At 32.8% G+C, this 27283-nt stretch overlaps 1 protein-coding gene across 1 annotated transcript in view; it reads left to right on the top strand.

Moving 5' to 3' along the window:
• The window catches only part of LOC149898051 (uncharacterized), a 370187-nt gene that overhangs the window by 53810 nt on the left and 289094 nt on the right, over positions 1–27283 (top strand). The window contains exon 2 of the mRNA XM_090115790.1: positions 6049–6226. Within this exon, the coding sequence (XP_089971916.1) occupies positions 6070–6226 (157 nt within the window). The 5' untranslated portion in view covers positions 6049–6069. The remainder of the gene's footprint in view (positions 1–6048; positions 6227–27283) is intronic.

The raw sequence follows: 27283 nt of genomic DNA, 5'->3' as shown, positions 1-27283 counted from the left end.
CATATCAACCAGTGGTCTAAAAACTTCGGTCTCTTAGTAAACCCGGCAAAAACGCAATGTATTATCATAGGGAGCTCTAAATTGACTGCTAAGATTGACTGGAACACTATTCCGAATAATTTAACTTTGGATGGAACGTCAATACCTTTCAGTGACTCTGTTAAGAACCTTGGCATTCACTTTGACGCAAATATGACTTGGAAGGTTCACCTCGAAGTCGTTCGCAAAAAGTTGTTTGGCGCTGCAGGCTCAATACGCAGGCTGCGCAATTTCCTGCCCATACCAACTAGGATTTCCCTTGCAGAGTCCTTACTCTTCCCCATCCTTGATTACGCCGACTCCTGTTATCCCGATTTAACCGAGAAACAACTCGATTCTCTAGAGCGCCTTCAAAATCTGTGCATCCGATTCGTATTTGGTCTCCGCAAATACGATCACGTATCCAATTTCCGCAAAAAACTTGAATGGCTTCCTATACGTTTTCGCCGGTATACTCATATGCTGCATTTATTATACGGTATCTTATTCGATCCTAAGACCCCCTCCTATCTTAAAGAAAATTTCAAGTTTCTCAACGAACATTCCTTAACTCTCCGTTCCTCTAACCTTTTAACCTTAAGTATTCCTTCCCACCGTTCTAATTTCTTTCACTCCTCCTTCACTGTCTCCGTCATTAACCTCTGGAATTCGTTACCCGAAGAAATAAGACGTGCTGAATCGATTTTTACTTTAAAAAATAAAGTTAAAAACTATTATAGTAAACTGTCGCAGGCCAATTGTTAACCCTCTTGTTTATTGTATATGCTTATATGTATGTATGTATATTTATGTATGTATATGTATGTATATATATATGTATGTGTCCTTATATATATATTATATATTATATACATTATATTATCTGTGCAAGTATATAATATTTATAATACAGGTATATATGTATTATGTATGTATTTACTATGTAGTTATAGTATATAAATATTATTCTGATTCATGCACTTTTATTTATTATGCACCACCATGATTAAGTTAACTATTTTCCTCGACTTTTTTGGGTTGCCTGGTAGAGATCGCTGCCAGCGATAAGGCCGCCTACTGTACATTGATTAATTTATTGTTAAGTTTATAAAATGTATCATATCTGGTGTACAATAAAGTATTTTTCATTCATTCATTCATTCATTCTAAACAGAAGTTGAAAGCAAAGCAAAACGCAGTGCAATATAGAAATGAACTCTTCATTGCCTTGTTTGTTTAATGTATGTTTTAGTAAATAATAACTAAGTAGGAAATGGTACGTAAATAAATTGTTGGCCATTCGAATAATTAAATGTTGAACTATTGTGACTTATGTAGCAACAATTGTTTGCAAAGCATATTCATAAAGCTCATATAGAGAATGATAAAGATTATTAATTTAGAAAATAATGTTTAATGTTTATTGATTCATTAGCTTACTCCGGTATTTAAATCTTATAACTTTTTTTGTACCTATCTCTTTGCACATTAAGGCGAAATACAATCATGCTTGTGCACCTTTTGGGCTACGCCCCCTGGGTGGAGCATAAGAGCGCGCGGGACGCTTCACAAAAATCCCCTCGCCACGCCACACAACTGAATAGATGACGGAAACATACGGAACTAACGGAGGTTCAATGAACTTTACTTATATTCTTATATTCGCGCGGTTAAAGCTGAGTAAAGCGATCCGGCAACGTCTTTTCGTTGCCGGGCCCATCGAACTAGAAAAATCGACCTTTGTTCCTTTTCACGAAGGTCGAATTTGAATTGGTACAAATCTGGTTACAAAAAGTGAGCTTGTGACTAAATTATTTTATGATGTAATTACATATTTGTTATTGTTAGAATTGTCGCTACCTACGTTACTAGCTTATTTGCAAATCTTTGTAAACAAATTTTATATTTTTTCGACATGTGGACTTTACGTACAATATGATAATAAATACATAATAGAATAATGCTATTTACGTTTGTTTTTTTTACATTATTATCGGTTTTAAAAGATTAAAAAAACGGGTTTTTGTTTTTATATCATATTTATTGAAAAAAAAAAACAATAATAGACAAAAAAATATTATTTACAATTTTGATTATTTTTGAATAAATATATTCGACATTTTGATATACATTATACAAACTTAACATCAGATATTTTCGAATGCTGGTTTTGTTACCATTTTATTGTTCCAATGTTTATCTTCTTGATACGACTTCTTCTCCTTGTTCCGTAAATAAATATGTCTCTTGCCCGTTACTTGTACATTGAGGTGCTGAAACAACCATAATAAGTTATAATAGGAGAAAAATTAATTGATAATACCTCTTATAATACCACGATTATTATAAAGATACTGTCATCAAAACTAGAAAAAATTGCACAGCTGTGTACGTTCCTTTGTCGCTTTATTATCCTAGCCCGTAATAAACTCGATTGTCGGCGTCATACATAGCAAACTTTCTGAGAAAATCGTTCTTTTGTTTGCATAATTTTACGGTTGACCGCAATTATTATAACAAGTGCTTTTATAAAAATTAGTAAAAAATTTCGCAGCTGTGTCTGTTCGTTTATTGCTCTATTGTCCTAGCTCGTAAAAAAGTCGTTTGTCGGCATCATAGTTACATAACTACAAATTTTTCAAATATTTTTTATATAAAATTTATAAATAATTATGCTTATGCATAATATGCAAATAGTATTCATAAAAACAAATTAAAAAACTACTCATACATACATTCATTCGAATTGATATATGTATAAATAAATATCCTTCATCTAGTCCTGTCTAGATCTAATCCTTGTCTTGGGATTGCTCACATGTGTATAGAATTGTTAGTAGATCAGCAATAAGCCTAAAATAGCATGATATCTAATAAGTAAAAAAATTACAATTACCGGTGCAGTGAAAGACCTCAGACAATAGTTATAATACAATAAAAAAAAAAAAAAACAAAAAAGTTATACGCAATAGGGTTGAAATAAAAATTGTTTCCGATCTCACTGGTAATTACCTACCCGTCAGTGATAACTTACACTAGTCTGAAATATTATGCACTTATTATAAACTTACACAAAAAAGTACTATCTGAAACTGTCTGAAGATCCACATCAGTTTCTGGTAATCATGGTTGGTCTAAAAGACCAACGTGTCTTTATTGCGTCCTGGCTTGCAAGCTGCACATCGGATTTTTCGTGGTCGCGCTTCGCTATTAGAAATAAACATACATACATAAATCAGTAGTATATTTATTGGAAAATGAAATCTCAAAAAACAACTAAAACATTACCTATTTATACCAATAATAAAATTATAAATAAAAATAAAGACAGAGTGCATAAAATTATAAAATCTCGTTTTGTGCGTTGCTAAATTCAGACTTTGTAAACATATATGCACTAATACAAAAATCATAAATAGGTAATGAAATCTCAAAATATGACTAAAATAATATTACTTATTACAAATAAAAATAACTATCAGATTTTCATTTATGCGTTTCTCAATTTAGACTTGTAAACATATACCTAGTAATCAAAATATTTGAAGTTGAAATCTTTATACTTGTAGCGACCGAAAGACATAATAAATATAAATAAGCATGATAAACATTAAACTTACCTATTTAGATTCAATAACTGTAGTTTCTTCATCTGCCTTCGCAACATTTTATTCCTAATGTTCTCACCATCAATGTTTTGGCCACCAAAATTCACCATGTTTATGAAAAACTTTAGTAACACTAACACTAAATCACGTATGCGAGTAGACAACGGCACCGCGCGAAAAAGTTGTACAGGACTGCTCTCTAAGACGCGTTGGCGTCGACTAACAGGAGGCGGAACGGCGGAAGCGACCGGCCAGCGCGCAATTTTTTGCTCATAGTTTATAAATATATATTTTTTTAATTACTGATGTATTAATTGAAAAATCTAATCCCGTACGTCCCTCAAGAATTGAATGGAAGTGGATGTGGATAAAGTTTCATTGATATTACTTTACTATTACGGCGGGCGATCAAGAAGACTGTAACAATTATAGACCTATCTCTATTTTACCAACATTAAGTAAGGTATTCGAGAAGTTAATATTAAACCAATTGAGTAGTCATTTTGCAAATAATAATTTACTGCACACCAAACAGTTTGGTTTCACAAAGGGGCGCTCAACCACAGATGCTGGAGTTGCACTTCTAACACATATATATAAGGCATGGGAAAACTCAAAAAATGCTCTAGGGATATTTTGTGACCTCTCCAAGGCATTTGACTGCGTTGAACATTGTACTTTGTTACGTAAACTTAATCACTATGGAATTAAAGGAAAAGCCCAGAACCTCATAGCGTCATACCTGCATGATAGGATACAGACTGTAGTTGTTAATGGAGAACGTTCTAGCGGTGCGTCAATTAACATTGGTGTTCCACAGGGGTCAATTTTAGGTCCCTTCTTGTTCTTGGTATATATCAATGATCTTCCCTATTATTTGCAGGATAGGTGTGAAATAGTTCTGTTTGCAGATGATACCTCATTAATTTTTAATGTGGATAGGCATGACCCAAATGTTGACGAAGTGAACAGTGCTCTTTTACACATATCTGAATGGTTTACTGCCAATAATTTATTATTAAATGCCAAAAAAACCACTTGTGTTGAATTTTTACTTCCTAATGTAAAAAAGTTGAACAGAGATATTACCTTGAACGGGGAGGTATTGCATCCTACTGAGTCTACTGTATTTCTAGGGTTAACATTGGACGAGAAACTACAGTGGGGAGCCCATGTCAACACCGCTGCAGGTAAGCTCAGTTCTGCTGCATATGCAGTCCGAAAAATAAGGCATCTCACCGATGAAGATACGGCCAGATTGGTTTATTTCAGCTACTTTCATAGCATTATGTCCTATGGAATTCTACTGTGGGGCAGGGCTGCAGATATAGAAACTATATTTATCTTACAGAAAAGAGCCATTCGCTCTATATATAATTTACGTGCTCGGGACTCACTAAGAGATCATTTTAAGAATACTGGTATCCTTACTGTACCATCACAGTATATATTTAATAATATTTTGCATGTACACAAAAGCTCTGACTTACACACAAGAGTAGGAGATAGACACGATTATGGCACAAGGAACAAGAATAGAATTGAAATGCCATTTTTCCGATTAGCTAAAGTTAAAAATTCATTTATGGGTCAAGGTATACGCTTATACAATAGAATTCCTCATAATATTAAAGAGTTTAGTAGTACTAAATTTAAAACTTACATAAAAAATGTACTAGTTCAGAGAGCGTACTACAGTATTCAGGAATATATGGACGATAAAGACCCATGGAGGGTTGTCGCGTAAAAACCACAGGACAGTTCTTTGGCATATTATGTAGTTAGGTAGATATAAGTTACATATTATGTAAATTTATTGACATTATTTAAAAGAGCAACTATGGAGTTTCTTGCCGATTCTTCTCCATAGATACTGCTTTCCGAATCGGTGGTAAATGTTAAAATACTATGTAATGACGATTCGAAAGTGCTACTAAATAGTAGTCTAATTGAATAAATGAATGTTTGAGTTTGAGTTTGAGTTTTATTGTCCAAATGAAATTGATTCTCCGTTTAATTTTTGGGCAACTTCACAACGTTTTTCTATCGAGGCAAATTTTGTCAATCGTGTTTCGGTTCTCAAACGTCACTAAAAAAACTCTTCAATTAAATAAATCGATAAATAAAAAAAATCTAATTCAAAGTTTTTGAAGAAAAAAATTAATTCTCCGTGCGCTCGAAACGTCTGTTTTGGGTCTCATTACGCCTTAATATATGGACTGCTGACTATCTAACATCATTAATAAATAATAATTAACTATTAAATGGAACCATTTCCAAACATAACATATACTTTTTCATGTTATCATTATTATATTTTGTTTTACAAAACGTCTAGGAAATCCTTCTCTCTAGCAGACAATATTGTCTAGCAATATAAAATTAGTATCTAGGTAATTTATTCAAGTTTCTTTCTTTCCAGATGTGGTTACCTACAATGTGAATGTGTGTGCGCACGATGCACGTGTGGGTGTTAGTGTGCGCGTGCGCGGCGCTGTGCGAGGGCAAGCAGATGAGTGAGACGCTGCAGCGCGCGCTGTCGGCCGTGCGCGGGCCCAGCCCGGGCGCTAAGAAGCTGCTCAATATACCGGATGATGGAGGTAATTTACTGAAAAAGAAAAATATATATAGTCAGAAGTGTAATAATACTTTCAATACAATACAATAAATATACAGAAGAAAAAAAATCTAATTGGTAGTATCAATTTTACTGACTTCTGAAAGCATAATTTTAATAGTGAATACGTTTCTTTGATTGGCTACGCGATGGTTTTCAAAGGTTGCATTGATCACAGAATTTGCGATGTAATTTTTATATGTTTGGTCCATGAACCTACATACCTAGTGTTATATTCACGTTTGCGATAACTCTAACGAAACATCTTTATTTCAATCAAGAAATCGTACTATAATCTAATGCATTCATTTACACTCACATAACCATATTTCAGCGCAATCGGATAATACCTAAAAGCTTTCGTATTTTACTTATCACACTTAAAACAAGCTTCATTAATGTTAAATCATCATGAAATAATAGTAGTAAGTAGCAGCTCCCGTTGAATTGTGAAGGCGAAATTAGAAGCGGAAATAGGGCCGGGTACAGCCCTTATTAATTTATGAACTCCGAATAGCTGGCACTCGCCGCTCCCTCCGCGCCGTGACTACGAGTTTTGGCTGCTCTTGTTACAAAATACAATGATAAGATGCTAATTTTTAACAGAGAAAAGTAGCTCTTTTGTAATAATGTTACCTATAGTAGTTAATGTATGATGTTTTATTTTATATTTATTGTATTTAGGGAGGAACCGTTTCGTTTTTATTATTTATTTGCGTGAATAATTGTAATATAAGCAGAGGTATTTATAATCGAATTAAAACAGTGATGAAATATAAATTTTCCTGCTTGCAATTTTTTTTTTACTTGCAATTTATTAAACTACCTTTAGCTATTAAATTATGTTACTTATTTAAATCTTTATATTAAGATTAATTTACAAACAAAATTATTAATAATCCCCTCGTCATAAGAAATTCAAATCAATTAAATCAGTTGAATTAATTCATACAATATAGACTGCAGTGTACACTACTGTAATAGTATTTTACTAAAATAAATCATCCAGTAACGTTCAAACAACTGTTCCATTCTTTCCCAGCTTACAATCTATCACAATTTGTAGGTATTTGTGGAAATCAAACCGACAATTGTCAGCAATGGGTTGAGCGGAGTGTGGAGTGAGCGCTTATCAAGCCGAACTGATTGCCCCCAATTACTCAGCGACATTTTTTGCCCCCAGCGGCAATTTGGGGCAGTACCTTGCATTTAATGTGCACAGATAAAGTGAGGATTTATGCCTCCTTACAAATCAGCGTCTTCCAACGCTTCGAGTCTATGATTAATCGCTCTGACAATTACACCTGCTACTCGACTTCGGGATTCAAATCGTTTTTTTAATGTAGATTTTTGTGGCGCTTAGCGTCGTGTATTGATATCAACTTAGCTTTTAGAAAGACTTTACAGCCGTATTTACATACATATGTCAATGATGGATCGTACAAAAAACACAGAACACAGACTCCGTAAGAAAAATAGTATTTCTAAGCAGGATGGCCTGGTTTGATCTTATATTAGAGTCTGGAGATACAAGTTTATGTACAAATTCATACAATCTAATTCTTTAGTAAACGGTGTGTTTGTTAGTTTATGTTAGAGCCAGGAATATGAAAGTAAGTATCACTGGAATGGTCACAGCTTTAGTCTGCTCTTATTTACGAACAAACAACAAAACATATCCTCTGAAAAATCGTTGAAACGTCCATCAATACGTCAATAGCTCAATATCCTTAGTTTCCCAACAAAAAGGTGAAAAAGTACATTATTACAAGTCACAGAAGATCCAATTACCGGGATAACAGCGTCACGTAGGCTGAAGTTGAGGCATGACTGGCCAAAGCGAAGAGAAGCGTTTGCTGAGAGGTTTTTATATCCCTAATGAGTACTGGACGTGGTCATTATCAAGGATTAACTTCTGGAGTCATAGGAATAGCATCGCTTTTACTTTTTTATATCCAAAAATGCAAATCAAGCGCATTATTCCACTTTGAACGTGCTTGTAAAACTTTCAATGTTAAGAGTATGTAAATAAAGGTTTTTACAACGTAAAAAGTTGTGTTAATTGACTAGGTACCTACTTAATATACACTACTACAATGGTGGTATTTGTATAATATCTTAGAAAACTTTTTTACACACTATTACACCGTATTATGCCGTACACACTATTTATCTAATTAAATACTCTGAAACGCCTGAATATTGCAGCAATCATACTCAAACTCAATTAAATCAATACTACTTTGCTTCCACTTCATACTCAAACTCAAACTCATACTCAATCAAATCGAAACTACTTTTCTTTCTCTATCATTCGTACAAAGCTTCGTATAAAGTTAACACATAAGTAATCAATCACTTAAGTACAACTCAAGTTATCGACGTAACTGCAGTGGTGGAACTGCCCCCGTGGGACCGTGTGTTGGCTCCAGATGGGGCTTGGGTTTTTGTTGTAATATATCTTACTCAATATTTTTTTCTTATAGGGTTTCTTCGAAATATATTGTTTTGATGATTTGGTTGAAAGTGGAAAAGTCAAATTACTGTCATTTATAAGCATAGGTCAACAAAATAAACAGCCATTTCCCGTTAATCAAAACAAAAGATAAATAATCCTTTTAAATAATCACATATCGCCATTGTAAACATAATATCATTACAACCAACTTCAACAAATGTAATTTTCGACGACTAATGATTTAAAATTACTCATAAACTAATAATTAATTTACAAGTTTATTAGAAAACTCACTTTTATTAATCATTTTGAAGTTGATGTAACAAAATCATACATGTACATTCCCATATAAATATGGTTTAGGAACATTGGTCAAGTCAATCGTAACGTAATCAATCTATACTAATATTATAAAGCTGAAGAGTTTGTTTGTTTGAACGCGCTTATCTCAGAATCTACTGGACCGATTTGAAAAATTATTTCTGTGTTAGGTAGCCCATTTATCGAGGAAGGCTATACCTACGCGATCATCACGCTAAGACCAACAGGAGCGGAACCACGCGGGTGAAACCGCGGAGCACAGCTAGTACTACATATGAATTCTAGTTATTAACCAACGAACACTAGGTACCTACATGAAAGTACGTGGGATCTAATTGGAGCGAGTTTCTCAAGCACAGGTTGTTGGGTAAGTGGTAACACGGTTACAGCTCGCTAATTATGTTGAGAGGTCACTTTGAGCTGCCGACGCATCCGCTCGCCCGCTGCGGACGGACAGACAAACGAAATGGGGCTATATGGCGCTGATTTTTTGTGACATCATTTTTATATGCCGGTGGTTTTTTTATGAAATTATTTTAGGCACAATATTTTTATTGCACAGTTGCTGTATATTTTTCGTTAGGTTTCGCAAAATGGAATTTACAAGTAGGTACCTACTCTATACGCTATCTAGTGATTTTAGGTAGGTATTTGAAATCGACTAGTAGAGAGTTTGCTCTATACTCTACATGAAGACTACTAGTTAATTTTTAATGTTAAAATAAAATAAAAATTCAACATAAATTACTATAATACTTTTTTATTAACGAATTAATGTAGAAAACAATTGTTTAATTATCATTACCTACGAAATTTGTAAAAATTGAATATAGAGCAATTTAATTAACTGCATAATCCTCTATTAACAGTAAAACAATATAATACTCGAGCCATGTAAGCCTAGTCCCGGGGTAGTGTTAAACAAACAAATAAACACGCGGCGAGCGACACCTACGCTTGACGGAGCTTAACATACAACACTTACTGTACACTACTCTTAACTATTAACTACACTAAATTACTTTAAATACATGCCTTTTGTCAAATATCTTTATCCGACAGTAAATATAACGTAATATTGTCTTGTAGAGCCACATGTTATAAAAAGGTTATGCTTGCAAGCAACATTATATTAGATTCATCGAAAAATCGCTCTATCTCATAGGCTTGTAATATTTTCTTTATATTTGAACACAAATAAATGAACAATGAAAGATTTTTAGAGCGATACTTAAATTTGTCAATTTTCAATTTTTTATAACAAATTAAGCTAGCTCTTATCTATACTCAAACTCAAACTCAAACTCAAACATTTATTTATTCAATTAGACTTCTTCGAGAAGCACTTTTGAAACGTCAATACCTAACATTACATTTTTCACATTTACCACCGATTCGGAAAGCAGTACCTATCTATGGAGAAGAACCGGCAAGAAACTCCATAGTTGCTCTTTTAAATCATATCAGTATTAGGTACAATTTAATTTTACAAAATATGTAACTGTATATTATCATAATATGCCAGAGAACTGTCCTGTGGTTTTTACGCGACAACCCTCCATGGGTTTTTATCTTCCATATATTCCTTAATGCTGTAATAGGCTCTCTGAACTAATACGTTTTTTACATAATTTTTAAAATTTAGCATTACTAAACTCTTTGATACTATGAGGAATTCTGTTGTAAAAAAGTATACCTTATAATATAATAAAGCTGAAGAGTTTGTTTGAACGCGCTAATCTCAGGAACTACTGGTCCGATTTGAAATTTTTTTTTCGGGGTTAGATAGCCCATTTATCGTGGAAGGCTATATACATATATCATCCCGCTAATATCAACAAGAGCGGTGCAATGTGGGTGAAACCGCAGAGCGCAGCTAGTATTTTATACCTAGTCATTAGAAATTGGGTTTTGTGCATAGCATGCGGATCCCTGCAACAGTGTTTTGCTGCGCCCTGCTGCGCCCTGCCCGCGCATACATACAAAGGATTTAATATCCCACTGTATGCTTTTAATATTGCAGGATTGGAAATGAAAAACTGTATTTCGGAGCTTTAAAGATAAAAATTTCTCTCAAAAGATAAAATTGTCATTAACACATAGTAGTGGATGAGTATTCGTGACTCGTCGTAAAAAGTTATTTTCTGTTACTGTTTTTCGTGCTTTATGAGTTCCGAATGAAGTCATTAAGTAGTTTAGTATCGCTTTTTGACGATCAAAGTGTTTTAAGGATGTGTATTATATTTATGTATACTAAAATAACATCAGAATATTATAATAAGCCTTAGGTCGATATTTTTACTACGGATGTACAGTGGGTGGTTTAGATCGATTCCCTTATATAATGCGTACCAATGCAATCTTTCTTAAAAAAATATCTAGGTTATTAAACCAGGCACCAATTTTAAAGTTGATGTGCGCTAAGTTGAGCTGTTTTTATTCAGATTTAAGAAATATACCACAGTAATTCACTCGAAAAACATTCGTAAAAATGTAGAAGAATTCAAATTAAATCACCATTCGAAAATTTACACCAAATTATGTTCATATTAAATTCACATTAAACATTCTAATTATCCCGTAATTCACAAAATTCCATGCATATTTATTTCACAATCCCGTAATGTGTTCCCTGTCTAAACCCCTGTACACACGGCGCGAATCACGCTCTATTGTGATTCATGTGCACCCGACCTTATATATTCATACGTGCGATTTTCCGGCCGGACGGGGCCGATCCGACGTATCGGACTATCGGAGCGTGAGCGGCGGCCGATTGGTTATCTGTGGTTTAGTTTAAAAAATATTTTGAAGAATGAATGCGTTTTAACGGACGTTACAATAGATAACTGCGCTAGTTGTTTTGTGTATGTAGGTAGTTATTGTAGAATGTTCTGGATTTTCTTTGTGAAATAACTATGGGGCAGTTAACATCAATAATTGAGATTATTTAAAGCTAAGTTAGCTTAGAAAACTGAAATATTGATTAAATGATCTGCCTTTGCTCTGCAGTGGTGGCTCAGTATGGTGAGACCTCGGACTTCGAATCGATAAGTCAGGGGTTCGAAACCGGGCGAGCGCGCAGGAAATAAATTGATGATGATGATGATGATCTGCCTTTTAGATATTGTATTATTTATTAGAATGCTAAGTAGCTAAGTAAAGCTAGACTTTATTCAAGTATTTTTAAGATTGCCTATTAAAGTTTTTGATGGAATTTATAAATTCTTTGCCTATTTACGTTAGAGATAATATTTTCTCAATTATGTTATGAAAATATATTAACTTACCGAGCTTATAAAAACAACAACTTTTTCTCCCCAGACGCGAAGTTTTTACATTTACATTTTTCGTTATTATTTTATAGATGAAATCTCCAATATGTCTGACAAGGCGGTAACTTATTGCAGGTGTTTATGAATTTATACTTTTTCAGTTCAAACGCTGACTCATGTTAACAATATTCAATGTGTAATAATGAAATTGGAAAACAATTGTTATTATTTATTAGTCGGTGTTGTCTAATTTAAACTGTTAAAAATATGCAATGACGATTCAAAAGTGCTTCTAGAGGAAGTCTAATTGAATAAATAAATGTTTGAGTTTGAGTTAACTATCTCGTATTATTTAATTTATTTACGTCTTTCTACGTTTATTTTTCGTATAAAGATCTATAGTTTTAATACCGCATTAGTATAATACTGTTAAAGTAATTGATATACCTATATGAATAAATAAATGGTCCGGTCGTGTGCCGAAGTGGATCATGTACATCTGCGCCAGCTGCCACGTATCGCGCAACTTGTTGCCAAGTTTGTTGCGCCGAGTTGCCGACGTCCAGTAACTTTGCCGAAGTGGCCTTTGTTAGAACCTCGTGGGAAACTTTTACGAGATAAAACGTAACCCATGAGTTTGTATAACTTGTGTTTAATAAGTTTTTTGCGCTAGTTTTTCATGGTTTTGTTGGGGAACCAATATTCTCATATTTATGAGGCATGAATTATTATAATTATGGAAAATTATTGTTTCTTATTACGTCAGGCTAACATCGTTATAATTTAACGTGCAAATTATAACTACTTTTTTACAATTAAATGCGACATATCGTTGCATATTATAATATGAAGGATATGTGAGATCTTACAAACTAAGTTCAACGTTTATAATTATTATTTAATATTCCATACTGCTATTTCGAACCTAAATTCGTCTAAACTTCGTCTTCGTAAACCTAAATTTAAATCTATTAAAATTAAAAAAAAAAACAACATTGTTATCTCCAGATATTACGTTAAAAATAAGAAAAATAACATATTTTTTTACAGAGAGCGTTCATTTTTGGTTAAATTAAATATTCTAGTAAACACAAGCTTTTTTAACATGAATACATAATACAGATTAAATAGACACGTCTGTACGTTGACAGTCGTCTCTTCAGTGAATGGCAACGTAATTATAAGGACAAAGGGTGCATCCACGGACAGAAGGGTGCCGAATTTGCGCCTAAATAGTTTTATTGTGTGCCAAATTGTTTATTGTGCGAACTGTGGGGATATGTAGATTGTGTGTCGTCTTAGGTAGACTATGTAGGTTCTAAATTACTACATATAAAACAAAGTCGCTTCCCACTGCCTGTTTGTCACTAAATATGCTTAGATTTTTAAAACTAACAACAGATTTTATTGAAAGGAAGGTTTAGATGTATTATAAATGAGTATTGTAGCCATGCGAAGCCGAGGTGGGTCACTAGTGTATATATTTAAGAACAATATATATTTATTATAGTCAGAAATACGTCTTTTTTTTCAACGTATGTCATAATATACATCCTCTTATGGAATTATTAAATCGATTGAGTCAATAAAGGTATGAAATATGAATTCAGTTAAATTCAAGCTTTAATTTAGTTTAGTAACATTGAGTGGCAAGATTCGAAGATCGATTCTAAGAACTTTGAATTGCAAGAGCTCGAACATTGTTTTCCAATTTCCAGTATTAGCATAATGATTATTAGGTACTATTTCCTGAATATTAATGTCTATATAATAATGAAAAACCACATGAAATAGATTAAGAATTATCATTGTAAATATACAATTTAGTGAATTTCTTTTAAACACACTTTTATAAGCTTCATTTATGTGTTTGTATGTAAACGTATCTATTAGACTCGATTTTGACTTTAAGGGTCATTTAATTCAATGATCGGTGACAATACCTACAATAATTTCATGAGTTTAAATGTGTTTTTTTAGTTTCTTAAACTATATTAATTATTATTTTCTTAACTACTATACGTGGGTAAATTCTAGTATTTTACTACTATCTGCAGAATGCTAGTATTTCAGGTAGGTATCCTTTATCCAGTCTCTGCTGAAGATGATTGCCCAATGAAGCGATTCCAGCGCTTTAGCTTTCAGCAAGTTTGATCGAACTACGGATAGAGAACATTTGAAGCCCTTTCGTGTTTATTGAAAGCGCTTTGAGATTTAAATCGATCGCTGAGTAGAAGTATGCATGCAGGAACTAATGTTCCGTTTTATGTTTGAGATGAATTTGGAAATTGTTTTGCGTTTGCTGTAAAGAAAGGGAAATTCCTTTACAATTTAGGAAGATTTCGAGTTTGATCATACTACAGTTTAATGAAGTGAATTTGTTGAAATGCACAATGCAAATATGGTTGTATCATTTTGTTAAATTGACCTTTTTTTAAATCAAATTTAAATTATTATAAGTATCAGCATTTGTAACAGATTATAAAAACTTTCTTTATTATTGAATTAAAGGTTCCAAAAACTTAATGAAATTACGATTTTTAGTAGGTTACACAGCGCTCAACTTTTCAACTAACTTTTTGATATTTTATTTCATCGAAATTATGTACAGTACGTAGGGGGAGTCCGGGAGACTTGAACCGCTTTTTACTAAAAACTCTATAAAATCTGATCAGTGACCTGGAGAGCTTTAAGATCTACACCATATGGAAGCCTTATTATCTGGCTAAGATTTTATACTATTCTGAAAATAAAAGTTGCAAGGAGAAGATAGTAAACTAAGTTGTAATAAAAAATGAGTTTTGATTCAAGTCTCCCCAACCGGTGGGACACTTGCCCATCAGGTGCGGGACACTTGCCCATACCTTTTTAGAGAGGGGAAATGACGCAAATAAAGCATATTATTCATTAGTTATGTATTATTTAGACACATTTAACAATAACTAGATTATTCATAATCATCTTCTTAACAATTTAGTGAAAAATGTTTTCAGAGCAACTCCTAAACATAACATTCGCTTCTTTTTATTAATTAAATACTCGTTTTGAGGTATCTACTGCTACATAAATCTACAAAACTAATTTAAAGACATTTCTTACTTTAATTAATATGTGCCTATTTGCCTATTTCTTCAATATTTGCCTCTTGGATGTTCACTTTGGAGGAATTTGGCGTAGTCGAATGCTAGTTGCATTGTTTGTTTTATGGTTAAACCATAGTGCATTTTACTGCAGGTCAATAAGTAACGAACGAGCAATTTCTCTTTATTTACATTGAAAATTTGATTGGCTCCCCTTGTCTTGCAAAGGTGTTAACTTTTGTTCACCTAAGAGGTAATACCGTAAAGTGGTTTTGCCTATCCCATACATGATTGCAATTTGACGAATAGATTTGCCACTCTTTATTTCTCTGACTGCGCTTTCAATCTTAGACTTAGTAAACGGTTTCCTGCGACGACTACCTTCCTTAGGCTTATTCTGAAATGGCATTTTCTTTGTAAAAAAAAACAAAAGCTAACTTAAATAGTATACAAACTGCAAAGGGAGAGTTAAACCATTGTTCAAGTCTCCCGACTGCAGACTGGTTCAACTCTCCCGCACCCGACCCAAGGCCATATCTTGATTTTTTCCAACAAATCCACTATCAACTGGAGAACAAGACTGAACGTACGACAAAATATGATAATCTAGTAATGCAATAACGTAGGTGTTTGATATATACCTTCATAAATGCGTGCATAGCAATTAAAACAACAAAGCCAAAAAAATTCACTCCGCGACGATGAAACCACTTTTTCGGAACTCACGGTCGAACGCGTCTATTATCACTCAAAATTTTGAGTTGCTTGTGATTGGCGGGTTACGCGCGTTCATTTGTTTGCCACTTGGCGTAATTTGGCACCTAATTTAAAAAGTTATTGAAAGTGGTTCAACTCTCCCACCTGGGCAAGTCTCCCGGATTCCCCCTACCCGTACACGTATCTACGTAGTTACCGTACAACACGGAGTCCGTTAAATTGATGAAAAATTAATATAAATCTGATATCTGTATGACCGCAGAGATCTATATTACCCGTCCATAAATCATAATAGACGGACAATGGACTCGAACCGCAGACCCGCGGTCCGTGACCGCATATCCATAGACCATTGAGCCTATGGATACCGTTATTATTTCATTATACTGTTTGATAAGAGAGATATGGTTTTATAATGTAGCTAGGTATGTATTTCATAAGTAACTTATTTTTTGTTGTAAGTAGGTAGTTTTGAACTTTTGAGATTATCACTACATAGTAAAAAACAAAGTCGATTTCTCTGTCCCTATGTATGCTTAAATCTTTAAAATTATGCAACGGAATTTGATGCATTTTTTTAATAGATAGAGTGATTCAAAAGGAAGGTTTTAGTAGGATATAATTTATTAGGTTTTAGACAAAGCGAGCGAAGCCGCGGGCAGAAGTCTAGTAAATTTTTTTAAATTTTTTGAAGTTTTTCACTTATTTTTGTTACAGTTATTTTGGCCTTTAATAATACAAAATTTATTCACCTTTAAAATAGTCCCTGAAACAACTTTTTAATAATAATGTATAGTGGATGAGAATTTAGAAACTTTTTACGGATACGAAGCATTTGGACACATTTCGCTAAATGAGAGACTAAAATAAAGGAAAGAAACGTAAAACGTAGATAAAAGGGACGGAGTATATTTTAAGTTTAATTTCTTTTACCTGAAAAGCGCTTCGGGGTTTTTAAATAATGTTACATTATAAAAGTGAGTTCATGAACGAATACAAATTATAACTGCTATTTTCTTATTCGATAATTATTATTATCTGCTTATTTAGAAATTATATAGTCTATTTAACGGATTTTAAAAGGCTGTAATACTACAAATAATAAATCGTTTTAAAAATCCGTTATAAAGTCTTCATTACATAGTACATAATATGTATAAAACAAAGTCGCGATGTCCTATGTATAAAAACTACACAACGGATTTTAATGCGGTTTTTATAAACAGATAAAGTAATTCAAGAGGATGGTTTTTTTATAATTTACCTATTAGATTTTTAGACAAAGCGGGCGAAACCGCGGGCGGAATGCTAGTTAATTTATAAATTAAAATCTTTGTTTAATATTTCCATTAAGTTTATGTCAAATCATTTATTTAAAAACATCATTAATGTCCCATACCTGAGACATAGACATAGTTCACACTAGACACAAATGTACACAAAAGGCGTCAAAAGAAACAATATGCATGTATGTAGGGATTAATCTTTCAGAGCCCCTTGCTTGATGTGTGTGTGGGGTAAGATGTGAACTTACGTGTTTTAATTTACTAGCTATGGCCCGCGGTTTTACCAGCATGGCTATATTTTTGTTACTGGCCTTAGCGTGATGTATGATGATGCAGTCCTCGATAAATGCCTATTGTCAAAAACTCAAAAAGAACTTTTCAAATCGGATCCGTAGTTCGTGAGATAAGTGCATTCAATCAAACAAATTTTCAGCTTTATGAGTATAGATAGTTTAATAATAAAACATTGTAGCGTTTTTTTTATATTTTGTAGAATTTAATACAATTTATTAGGTAATTTGAAAGGGGAAGAAGTAATTCTATTTAGTTGTTTTATATTAGTACTAGCGGTCCGCCCCGGCTTCGCCCGTGGTACATGTTTACGTTTTCTCTACATAAGAACCATCCTCGTACTTCAAGGAATATAATAAAAAAAGAATTATCGAAATCGGTTCAGCCGTTCTCGAGTTATGCGCTTACCAACACATTTTGCGATTCATTTTTATATATAAGAATCGATTGAGGTTTGTGGAGGTTCGTGTAAATTAATCGAATTTTTAATATTTAGTTATAAACATGTTTATTTTTTTCATGTAGTTAACCTATTTTAAGTTAAGGAAGAGCGGGTCCTCCTGACACAGGTTTTATCTTAAACTTACTAGGCCCTACTACTCCAAATTGTGTAAAATTTAGAAACGAAATAAACTATTTTTATTTTTATATATTTTTTTTTATTCAAAAACCCGCTTTTACCAGTAACACTTTCCCGTAAATTAATAGACTCTACCGATCTATAAAGTTACAGTAAAACATATAGAAAGACAGATTTAATTAATGAGTTCTTTTATCGTTTCTCCAGATCATTATTTTAATTTTTAATATTCATTTCGCTAAGGAACAGAACATATTTAGTCAATCCGCTGAAAAGTATTAAGTTTTTATTATAAAGTTTTGTTATGCGGAACCCTAATATTTATTTCCTGTAACATGGAACACACCCCAAGGCAGGTCGTTAAGTATTTAACTATTTTCAACCTGGAAGTGACTGCGAACCCTCGACGTATTGTGGAAGCCAGACAGAGCCGAATTGTTTTGTATGTATATCCTTACGTAGGTATAGCCCTTGTAGCTTATAGCGTTATGTTACAGTTTCATGTTTTAGAGATTGATTAAGCAATTATATTCGTATTATAATATACTAGCTTTCTACCCGCGGCGTCGCCCACGTTTTCAGAGAAAATCCCGCATAGTTCCCGTTCCCGTGGGATTTACGGGATCAAACCTATCCTATGTGTTAATCCAAGTTACCCTCTATATGTGTGCTAAATTTCATTGTAATCGGTTCAGTAGTATCTGCGTGAAACAGTAACAAACACACACACATCCTCACAAACTTTCGCATTTATAATATTACCTAGTAGGACAAGTAAAGGTAATAAATGACACTGATATTGTAAGTTGCAATCGTATTGATTTGTTTGTAGTGGATAAACTAGTAGGTACGACTTTGAAATATTTAAATAGGTAATAGGTCACATTTGAGTAGGTAGAGATTTAAACATTACTGCATAGATACATTATATACAATAAAAATAATATTTAAGTTGGACGCTAAGAAATGAAACAATTTGCATTTCTATATTTATTTATTTACTAGCTGTGCCGCGCGATTCTCCTTCGTGGCTCCGCTTCTGTTGGTCTTAGCGTGATGATAGCCTAGCCTTTTTCGATAAATGGGCTAGGTATCCAACACCGAAAAAATTTTTCAAATCGGACCAGTAGTTCCCGAGATTAGCGCGTTGAAACAAACAAACTCTATAATATTAGTATAGATTTGTTTATTTCAAGCGACAAATGACAATGTAGTTAAAATAAAAAGCTTAAAAGCTTTAAAAAAACGTTCACAGCTCTGACTGAAAGTGCTGATTTAAATAAATAATTAGATAGCTACAGTACTCTCTCACACTATATTAGTCGAATTTGTAGCGAGTTTTCATTTAACTTCCGTCCGTCCGTCATTCGTTCAGAGTAATCAAATTTGCAAGCGCTTGCATCCGATTCGCTTGAAATGTGATATAAGTATAGCACGTGGAATTGTCTATCAATGATGATGAAAGATTTATGAGTTGTGAATGAAATAGGAACTACCTAAGTAAATTAACAATTGAAGTAAAATTTAGTAAGCTGGTAACTAAAAATCGTGAGAAGCATTATTTTGAAGGTAAACTTAGAATAAAATAAAACACAATTTCAGATATTTCTCATACCATTTATTCAATTACATACTATATTAATAATAAATACAATAATTGAAATAATTAAACAGCTGTATCAACTTTCCTACCCTACTAACAAATGTTTGTTACTCTTAGAGCTATAGGTAGAGGCGAAACCGCGCAGCACAGCTAGTTTATAATAATTTGTATGCAACACATTTTTTCACATTTATTATGTTAACTAGACCGCAACTATGACGCTTTGTTTAAACAATGACAATTGCTTGAAAGTAAGTTTTTAGCACTAAATGAGTCACAAAATGACTCAAATCTAATATTCTATGAAACGGAAAAAATCGATTGCTTGTACATATGTTTATTTTCCTCACTTCGTGGAAGCGTATCTACAATCGATGCATGTTGGACAAACAGACAGACGTTTATCGTTTGTTTATACAACGATGCGGTCATTATTTGCTTTAATATAAGGTTCTGTACTTGATAAAACTGTTTTTATTGCATACTAGCTGTGTAATTTTGCTTTGCTTCAATATTTTTATAACTATATGTTTCATAGATTTATAATGAGTGAACATTTTCCACAAATACATAAGGTGAAATAATAATATATGCTTCGTATACAATAAAATTTAAAACCTTGGCATAGGTTGTCTTTAATTCAAAGATGTAGAGCCATACATTAAAACAAGCCAACACTGTGTTATTCCGTGTATGTATTATATTTATACAGTGATATATGTACACGATGTGAATATTATGTATACATACCTACATGAATTACTGCTTTATCTTTCCACTGCCTTCATAACACAACCGTGTAAGATAACGCTACAAACACATTGATCGATTTTATCCATTCATTTGGATTCAAACTAAGACAATAAAGCAGTGGCATGGAAAGTCTGTATGTATGTATATCTCACTTCAATTACGAATGTCATCGGATGTCGGAGTTTCGCAAATTTCAACTGAAAATGGTTAAAGTTTGCGAAATCTTCAAATCGCAAAGTTCCCTCGAAGTATGGCGCTAATGATCGCAGATAAAATATTTGGATATTTTCCCGTTTGTTTTGCGGATTTATAACTTGATTTATTTCCCGTTATGTTAATGGAATTACTTATTTGTTATAAACTTCTAAAAAAATTCTGTTTTGAACAGGATGTGTTTGTGGCTGCATCGTTAGATTTGTGTGTGATTTTGCTTTATTTTTTGGATCTTTCAATCTGTCAGTCTGTCAGAATATGACAAAAGGGCTGTATCTCACTCTGTGTCGGTAATATGAACAGGGAAACATGATATTTTTGGTATAGTAGGTATCTATGGTCGGTAAAAACAAAGTAGGAGATTGATGAAATGGAAAATTATAGGTGCAAGCGAGAAATAATATATGTAATATAATTATTATTACGGGTTGCTAATGTGGTAACGTAATCTGCCTTCATAACAAATCTTAACTGAATCCGTCCAGTAGTTTGCATGATAGACCAACAATCCAAACAGTAAACGATTTGAACCAATAAATATTCTACCATTCAGTTGGATTGAAGACCATTTAATAAAAATAAATAAAACACAATGTGCTTCAAAATAGATGAAATATGAATAAAGTAATTTATTCATTGGTTATGTAGCGTGGGATATAAAAATAACACAATAAAATCGAATAGGTATCACGAATGGAAACAGGCCTTTACAATGTTGTGTTTATTTTAGTACTTTTCGGAAATTTTTATAAACGAAGATTATAATATATCCGATATTCGCAGTGATATTCCTTTAAAAGTTAGTGTTTTATTTATTTATTTATAATTGATAATATGGTTATTAGTAGGGATGTAACGATACATGATTTTGCCGATACGATACCGATACCGATATTTGTAGTAATGTATCGGCGATACCGATACCGATACCGATATCGATGGCTTGGTAGAAAAATAAATAGCATGCATAAAAAGTTACCAACATTTAACAGAGACAACTGTTAATCGTATTCTTTTAAATAAAAATGCCAAATCAAAAAACAACAAAACCATTTATTTTTGTATTATTATTTTACGAAGTCAGTTAAACTTTAAGTAATACACATACAATCAGTACCTAATAAAAGTTTACTATTGGTAGAGTTTTTTCAGAAAACAAAGTGCGCACGCGCGGGCGGCCTCCCACATCGTTCATTGGGCGCGGGTTTTTGAATTTTTTGATATCAAAAAAATTGGTTGTTTGTAAAGTAGGTTTACGATCGAGATGTTTACGTGATAACATAATTCAGTGGCAGCGCTCGAGATGAAACGGGAGATCGGTCCGTCTCTCTCTCGTTATACCTGCGATCGCGCTCGTGAGGTTTTGGTGTGACACAAGTTTATGAATATGTCACCCGACTAAAACGATTTTAAAAACGTTATCACGTTAAAAATTAAAAAATTTCAAAATTATTTCTTTCTTTCCTTTACATAAACAAATTTGTGATTGGAACACTCCTAGTAAGCAAATAAAATGCTTGTGTCAGGAGGTTCCGCTCTTCCTTAACACTATTACAGAAACAGAAATAAAACAATATGAATGAATACAAACATAAAAGAAAAGAAAGAATTTAATAAAAAAATATCGGTATCGGTTGATTTATTATCGGCGATACCGATATATCGGCTTGCCGATATATCGGCCGATATATCGGTATCGGTATCGGTATCGTTACATCCCTAGTTATTAGTTAAGCGCTTTTTAAGTGTAATTTAATTATTAATTCAGTTTGTATAGTTATGAATGTTTTGATATTGTACATGTGATTCTTGAAAATTTTATTGATACCAGAAAAGATCAGATACCTATACACTATGTTATATCATAATTGGAATGTACCTACATGTCTATAAGAGCTAAATTATATGAACTAAATGAAGAGCTAAATTATATTATGATATCGTGTCGTTTGTTTTAACATTTGCTAATCTGTGTACATTATTATGAAAAACAATACATATTACATAGCTATTCAGCCAGCAATTTCAAACGAAATAATGTAGGTACACATTGTACTATGAAACATTTCATTTGTAAGAGTCATACATAGTATGTAGAACAATGTGTCACCACTTTCTCTACGAATACAGTTTCAACATCATTCTATGATGATACCCTACATTGTACATAAAGCAAACAGTTTTGAAAACTTTAATTCTTCCTGTTTATAACAACGACGATACAAAAGAACCTTGTATTTTAAAGTATTAAACCGCAAAAGTACTTGAAAGTTAGTCAGCAAGATAAATAGTGAAGCGGTTATCTCTAATGGAGCACCCCCCCTCCCCTCCCCTTGTACCCCTCCCCGCCCCGCGGTAATGGCGTCGCTTGAATGACAATTGGAAAAAAATATTTTTATGAATATACACTGAGTGCCTTTTGGATATGCTGGTAAAGTGGTACATATATACGAAATGTACTAATGATGAGGTGTTTTACACTATTTTTAAAATAACTTAGGGTTAGTTTAATGATTTGCTTATTATAAAGAAAGTCACTGATATAATATAGTTTAGCACACATACGTTGATCCATAATTAATCGTCATTTAAATGACTGATAAGCTAAGAGAGCAGAAACTGCTCAACAGATTTAGATGAAACTTATATAACAGAATGATTCAGTTATATGAAACTGTGGTCTGTAACAAGTATTTTATACGTTCTTGAAATGTATATTACCCACTACTACTTCATAATTTTATGCAAAATATTCTCTTTGGAATAAATCCTTGTTTAGCAATTATTATATTTATTCACATCGTAGGTTACACATTTGCTCTTTAAAATAAAGATGCATGTAAAACCCTCATAACATTTGAAATAAAAGTCACATATAACATCCATTATCCAGTCTGAATTTCACTAGTTAGTGAAACTAGACCAAAATGGCTAAAATAGTAGAAAGTTTGCAGTATATTTCGACAAATTAGGACGAGTTTGTACCTACGAAATGGCGAGTGACGCCGCGGGCGGGCGCTAGTTTCACTACATAGCATAAAACAAAGTCGCTTTCTCTGTCCATATACAAAGTCGTTTTGTATATGTGGATGCTTAAATCTTTAAACTACGCAACGGATTTTTAAAGTTAAACTTATGGTGCGTTGAGAGTAAAATTTCAAGGTCGTCATGATAATACCGTCACGACATGAAGTAGGCGACGATTTTGGTGTATTTGTTTTTGCCATAGAAGTTTCACTTCTGACACGTGTGCTCGGCAGTCGGCACACACGCTCTTTTTTTAATAAATAGAGTGATTCATGTGGGTTATAATATAAAATTTATTAGGTTTAAGACAAAGCGGGCGAAGCCGGGGGCGGGCGCTAGTTTATGATATAAAATGCTGTACTTGTTAATGAAAAGCTGACTCATTACACATTTCAGCGCTAAAATAAGCGTAGTCACAATGGTTGTAGCGAACCGCGATAGTGTAAGAGCTAGTGTTCATAATTATGTGTACATAAATTGATTTATTAATCTATTTTATGTTATATGGTTTTCGTTTTCAATTTAGGAGGATATTTTGTTTGTTTTTGTTGTTCGTATAACGTGATATCGGATTCTATATCAAACATAATCGTATGATCGAATAGTATTGAGTAGTGATCTCTTACCTCATTATTTAAGCATTATTACACTATAAATTATGTTTTACTTCATCCGAAATTATATTTCGTTGCTGCTTGGTTGCAAATACAAGAAAATTATATGTTAAATTTGTAAATTGTTATTCGTAAAGAAGGGCACTTACGTATGTATTATAATATATACTTACACATTAAATACAACAATTTCAACTTCAAAATAATAAACATAATCTGAGTCAAAATATGTTACTATTATACTTCAGCATCTCTTACACTAACAGACAGACGTACATTGCAATGATTGTTATTTATTATGAAAGGTGGAGCTAATTCTGTGCCGACTGAGTCTAGCGGCTAGCCTAATGTAAAATGGATGACTGAAGTAGATTCAAATGAGTCGCTATGTAATTTCATCTAATAGTTAGGTAATAAACAAGAATGACGTCATAGCTGTTATATTTGGATACTGAGCAAACTCAATAAAATGGGAACATTAAATATTAATATTCTATAGCTTTAACTGACCATCTTAATCTCTACATTAGATATATTATAACAGAGTTTTCATCTGCATCTGCTTATCTGATCTCGATAAACTCAAAAACTACTGCACCGATTTTTATGCAAGGAAAGTTAAAGAATATAATTTATTAAGTTTTAGACAAATCACGTGAAAGCGCGAGCGATAACTAGTCAATAATAAAGTCGAATAGTAATCAAATATTTTTTTTTTATATTTACTAATGTTTCTTTATTTCTAATGTAGGTACTTCATATGTTGTCAACCGACCTTGAACTATATTTATTATTTATACATAATCATTAGAATAACAATTAAAATCTTATAAAAAGATACACAGATACACTCATATCAACCAAGTTAAAAATATACACCCCAAACGCTTATTCCCAAAGGCTTCAATCCGTCAGATCGCATAGCACGTAGCGAAGCGAAGCGAACGTCAAAATCTAAAAATATTGTCGCGTAGTTGAGCGCGGGGTGCGGGGTGAGGGGCGTCACGATCTGATATGAGCGTAATCTTGAGCTCGCGAATCTAATTTATCGCTCGGACTCACACTGTGATTTATAGAGTGAGCGAGTGAGCGAACGCGCCGCTCGGCTCCTGTGGACAGGGAGGTATCTAGCCGCTTGGAGGCCCTGGAAATATAAAGTCTAAAATAAATAAATATCGTATATTTAAAGTTTAAAAAATTTACCTTAAATGTGCTGCCATATCGAATGTAAAATGACATAATGATAAGTATTAAAAAAACTTAGCTTTTTATTTCGCTTGGATATTTAAAAAATAATTGAAAGTTAAAATTTTATCAAAATAAATAAGAAAATAGAAATAAGTCTATGAATAAATGTATCTTATCAATTCATTAGTACAAGCGATGCTTTTGCTGTTAACAATATGGAATGGTTTTTGTTTTTAATACTAGCAATCAATTTATCATATTTATTGCTGGTGTTGGGAACAGAAACCATTCATTGTATTAATTCATTATATATTAATTTATTGTTTTTCTTTTTATATGTAATTTGTAATTTGATTTAATTTAATTTTATTTTTTGTAATATAATTTATGTAATTTTTTTATAATTAATGTAATTGGTGCAATACCGTTTTAATTATAATAGTAAATAAAAAAATAAATAAATAAATAAAATATTTTGCTCTTGTAATGACGAATTTATTATTTATATATCTCGCTGACCTGTATAATGTTCCACCTCGTTTTACGTTGTTATATGCGTACATCTGTTCATTCTTTTAAAGACAAAATATAATTTTAATTTAATAATTTTAATCAATTGGGGCCCAACTCGGCTCTAAATTCGGGGCCTCTAAAATGTCGCCAATACGTAAAATGCTCAAGTGTTATATTTAAACTGTAATGTATTTTGCAGAATGCTGGAGATAATGGAAACAGGACATTTAATACTCCGGGATGCTCTTATGCACGCCGTTCCGGGAATACAGCGTGAATGTAAACATGCCCGGGATAATTGTAGGAAATTTCTAGAACTTATTCTTCAGCTAATTATGTCAAGTGTGTAGTATTGAATAACATCTTGGAAATGATATGAGTAGGGTGATGCTTTATCACTAAATATATTTTTTATTCATAATTAAATTCTATGTTTTGTCTTCGTATGGATAAAAATAGCTTCATGTATTTCGCAAGGGATGAATATTAGAATTCCTAGCATCTACTCACTTACATAAGTCTTTTTAATATTTCATCTCGCACTTTTGAACATGCATTTACCAATACCTACTTCAGTCGGTTTCTCCTATTATATAAAAGCTAGAATGGCGAGGGATATATTCTTGACTAGCATTCCTCCCGCAGATTCGCTCGCGTTGTCTTAAACTTTCACGAATTCATTGTAAAACAGAATGACAATCCGCGCAGTGGTTGTTTTTATTTTATTGCAAATGGACTTGTTATATTGTTGAGATTGTTTTATACATAATAATGTAGAGATAATAATGTTTTAAAATGACCGCGCTATCCATTGATAATAATATAATGAAAATCGGCGCAGTAGGTAATTTTTGAGTTTATCGCGAATAAACGCACAGATGCGTCGAAGTACTTTATTTCATACATAATAAATAACTAGTAATAATAATATTAAAAAAACACAACCATAACTAGTTTTAATGGACTTTCAAGTAAAAAAAAATAACAGCTGTGGTAATGTTAATTAATGTGTGTCACGCCCACTGCCCAGCGAGCCGTGAAATATAAAATTGTGTGTGCTTCCTTTTGATCATACAATGGGGGTAATAAAGGTCTTAAGGAACCTTCGCAACAATATCAAA

The sequence above is a fragment of the Colias eurytheme genome, chromosome 24, assembly GCF_061535395.1.
Source record: "Colias eurytheme isolate Ceu_HAF_F1 chromosome 24, ilColEury1 Martin Lab GWU primary, whole genome shotgun sequence".
Lineage (NCBI taxonomy): Eukaryota > Metazoa > Arthropoda > Insecta > Lepidoptera > Pieridae > Colias > Colias eurytheme.
This window is presented reverse-complemented; position numbering and strand designations above follow the sequence as displayed.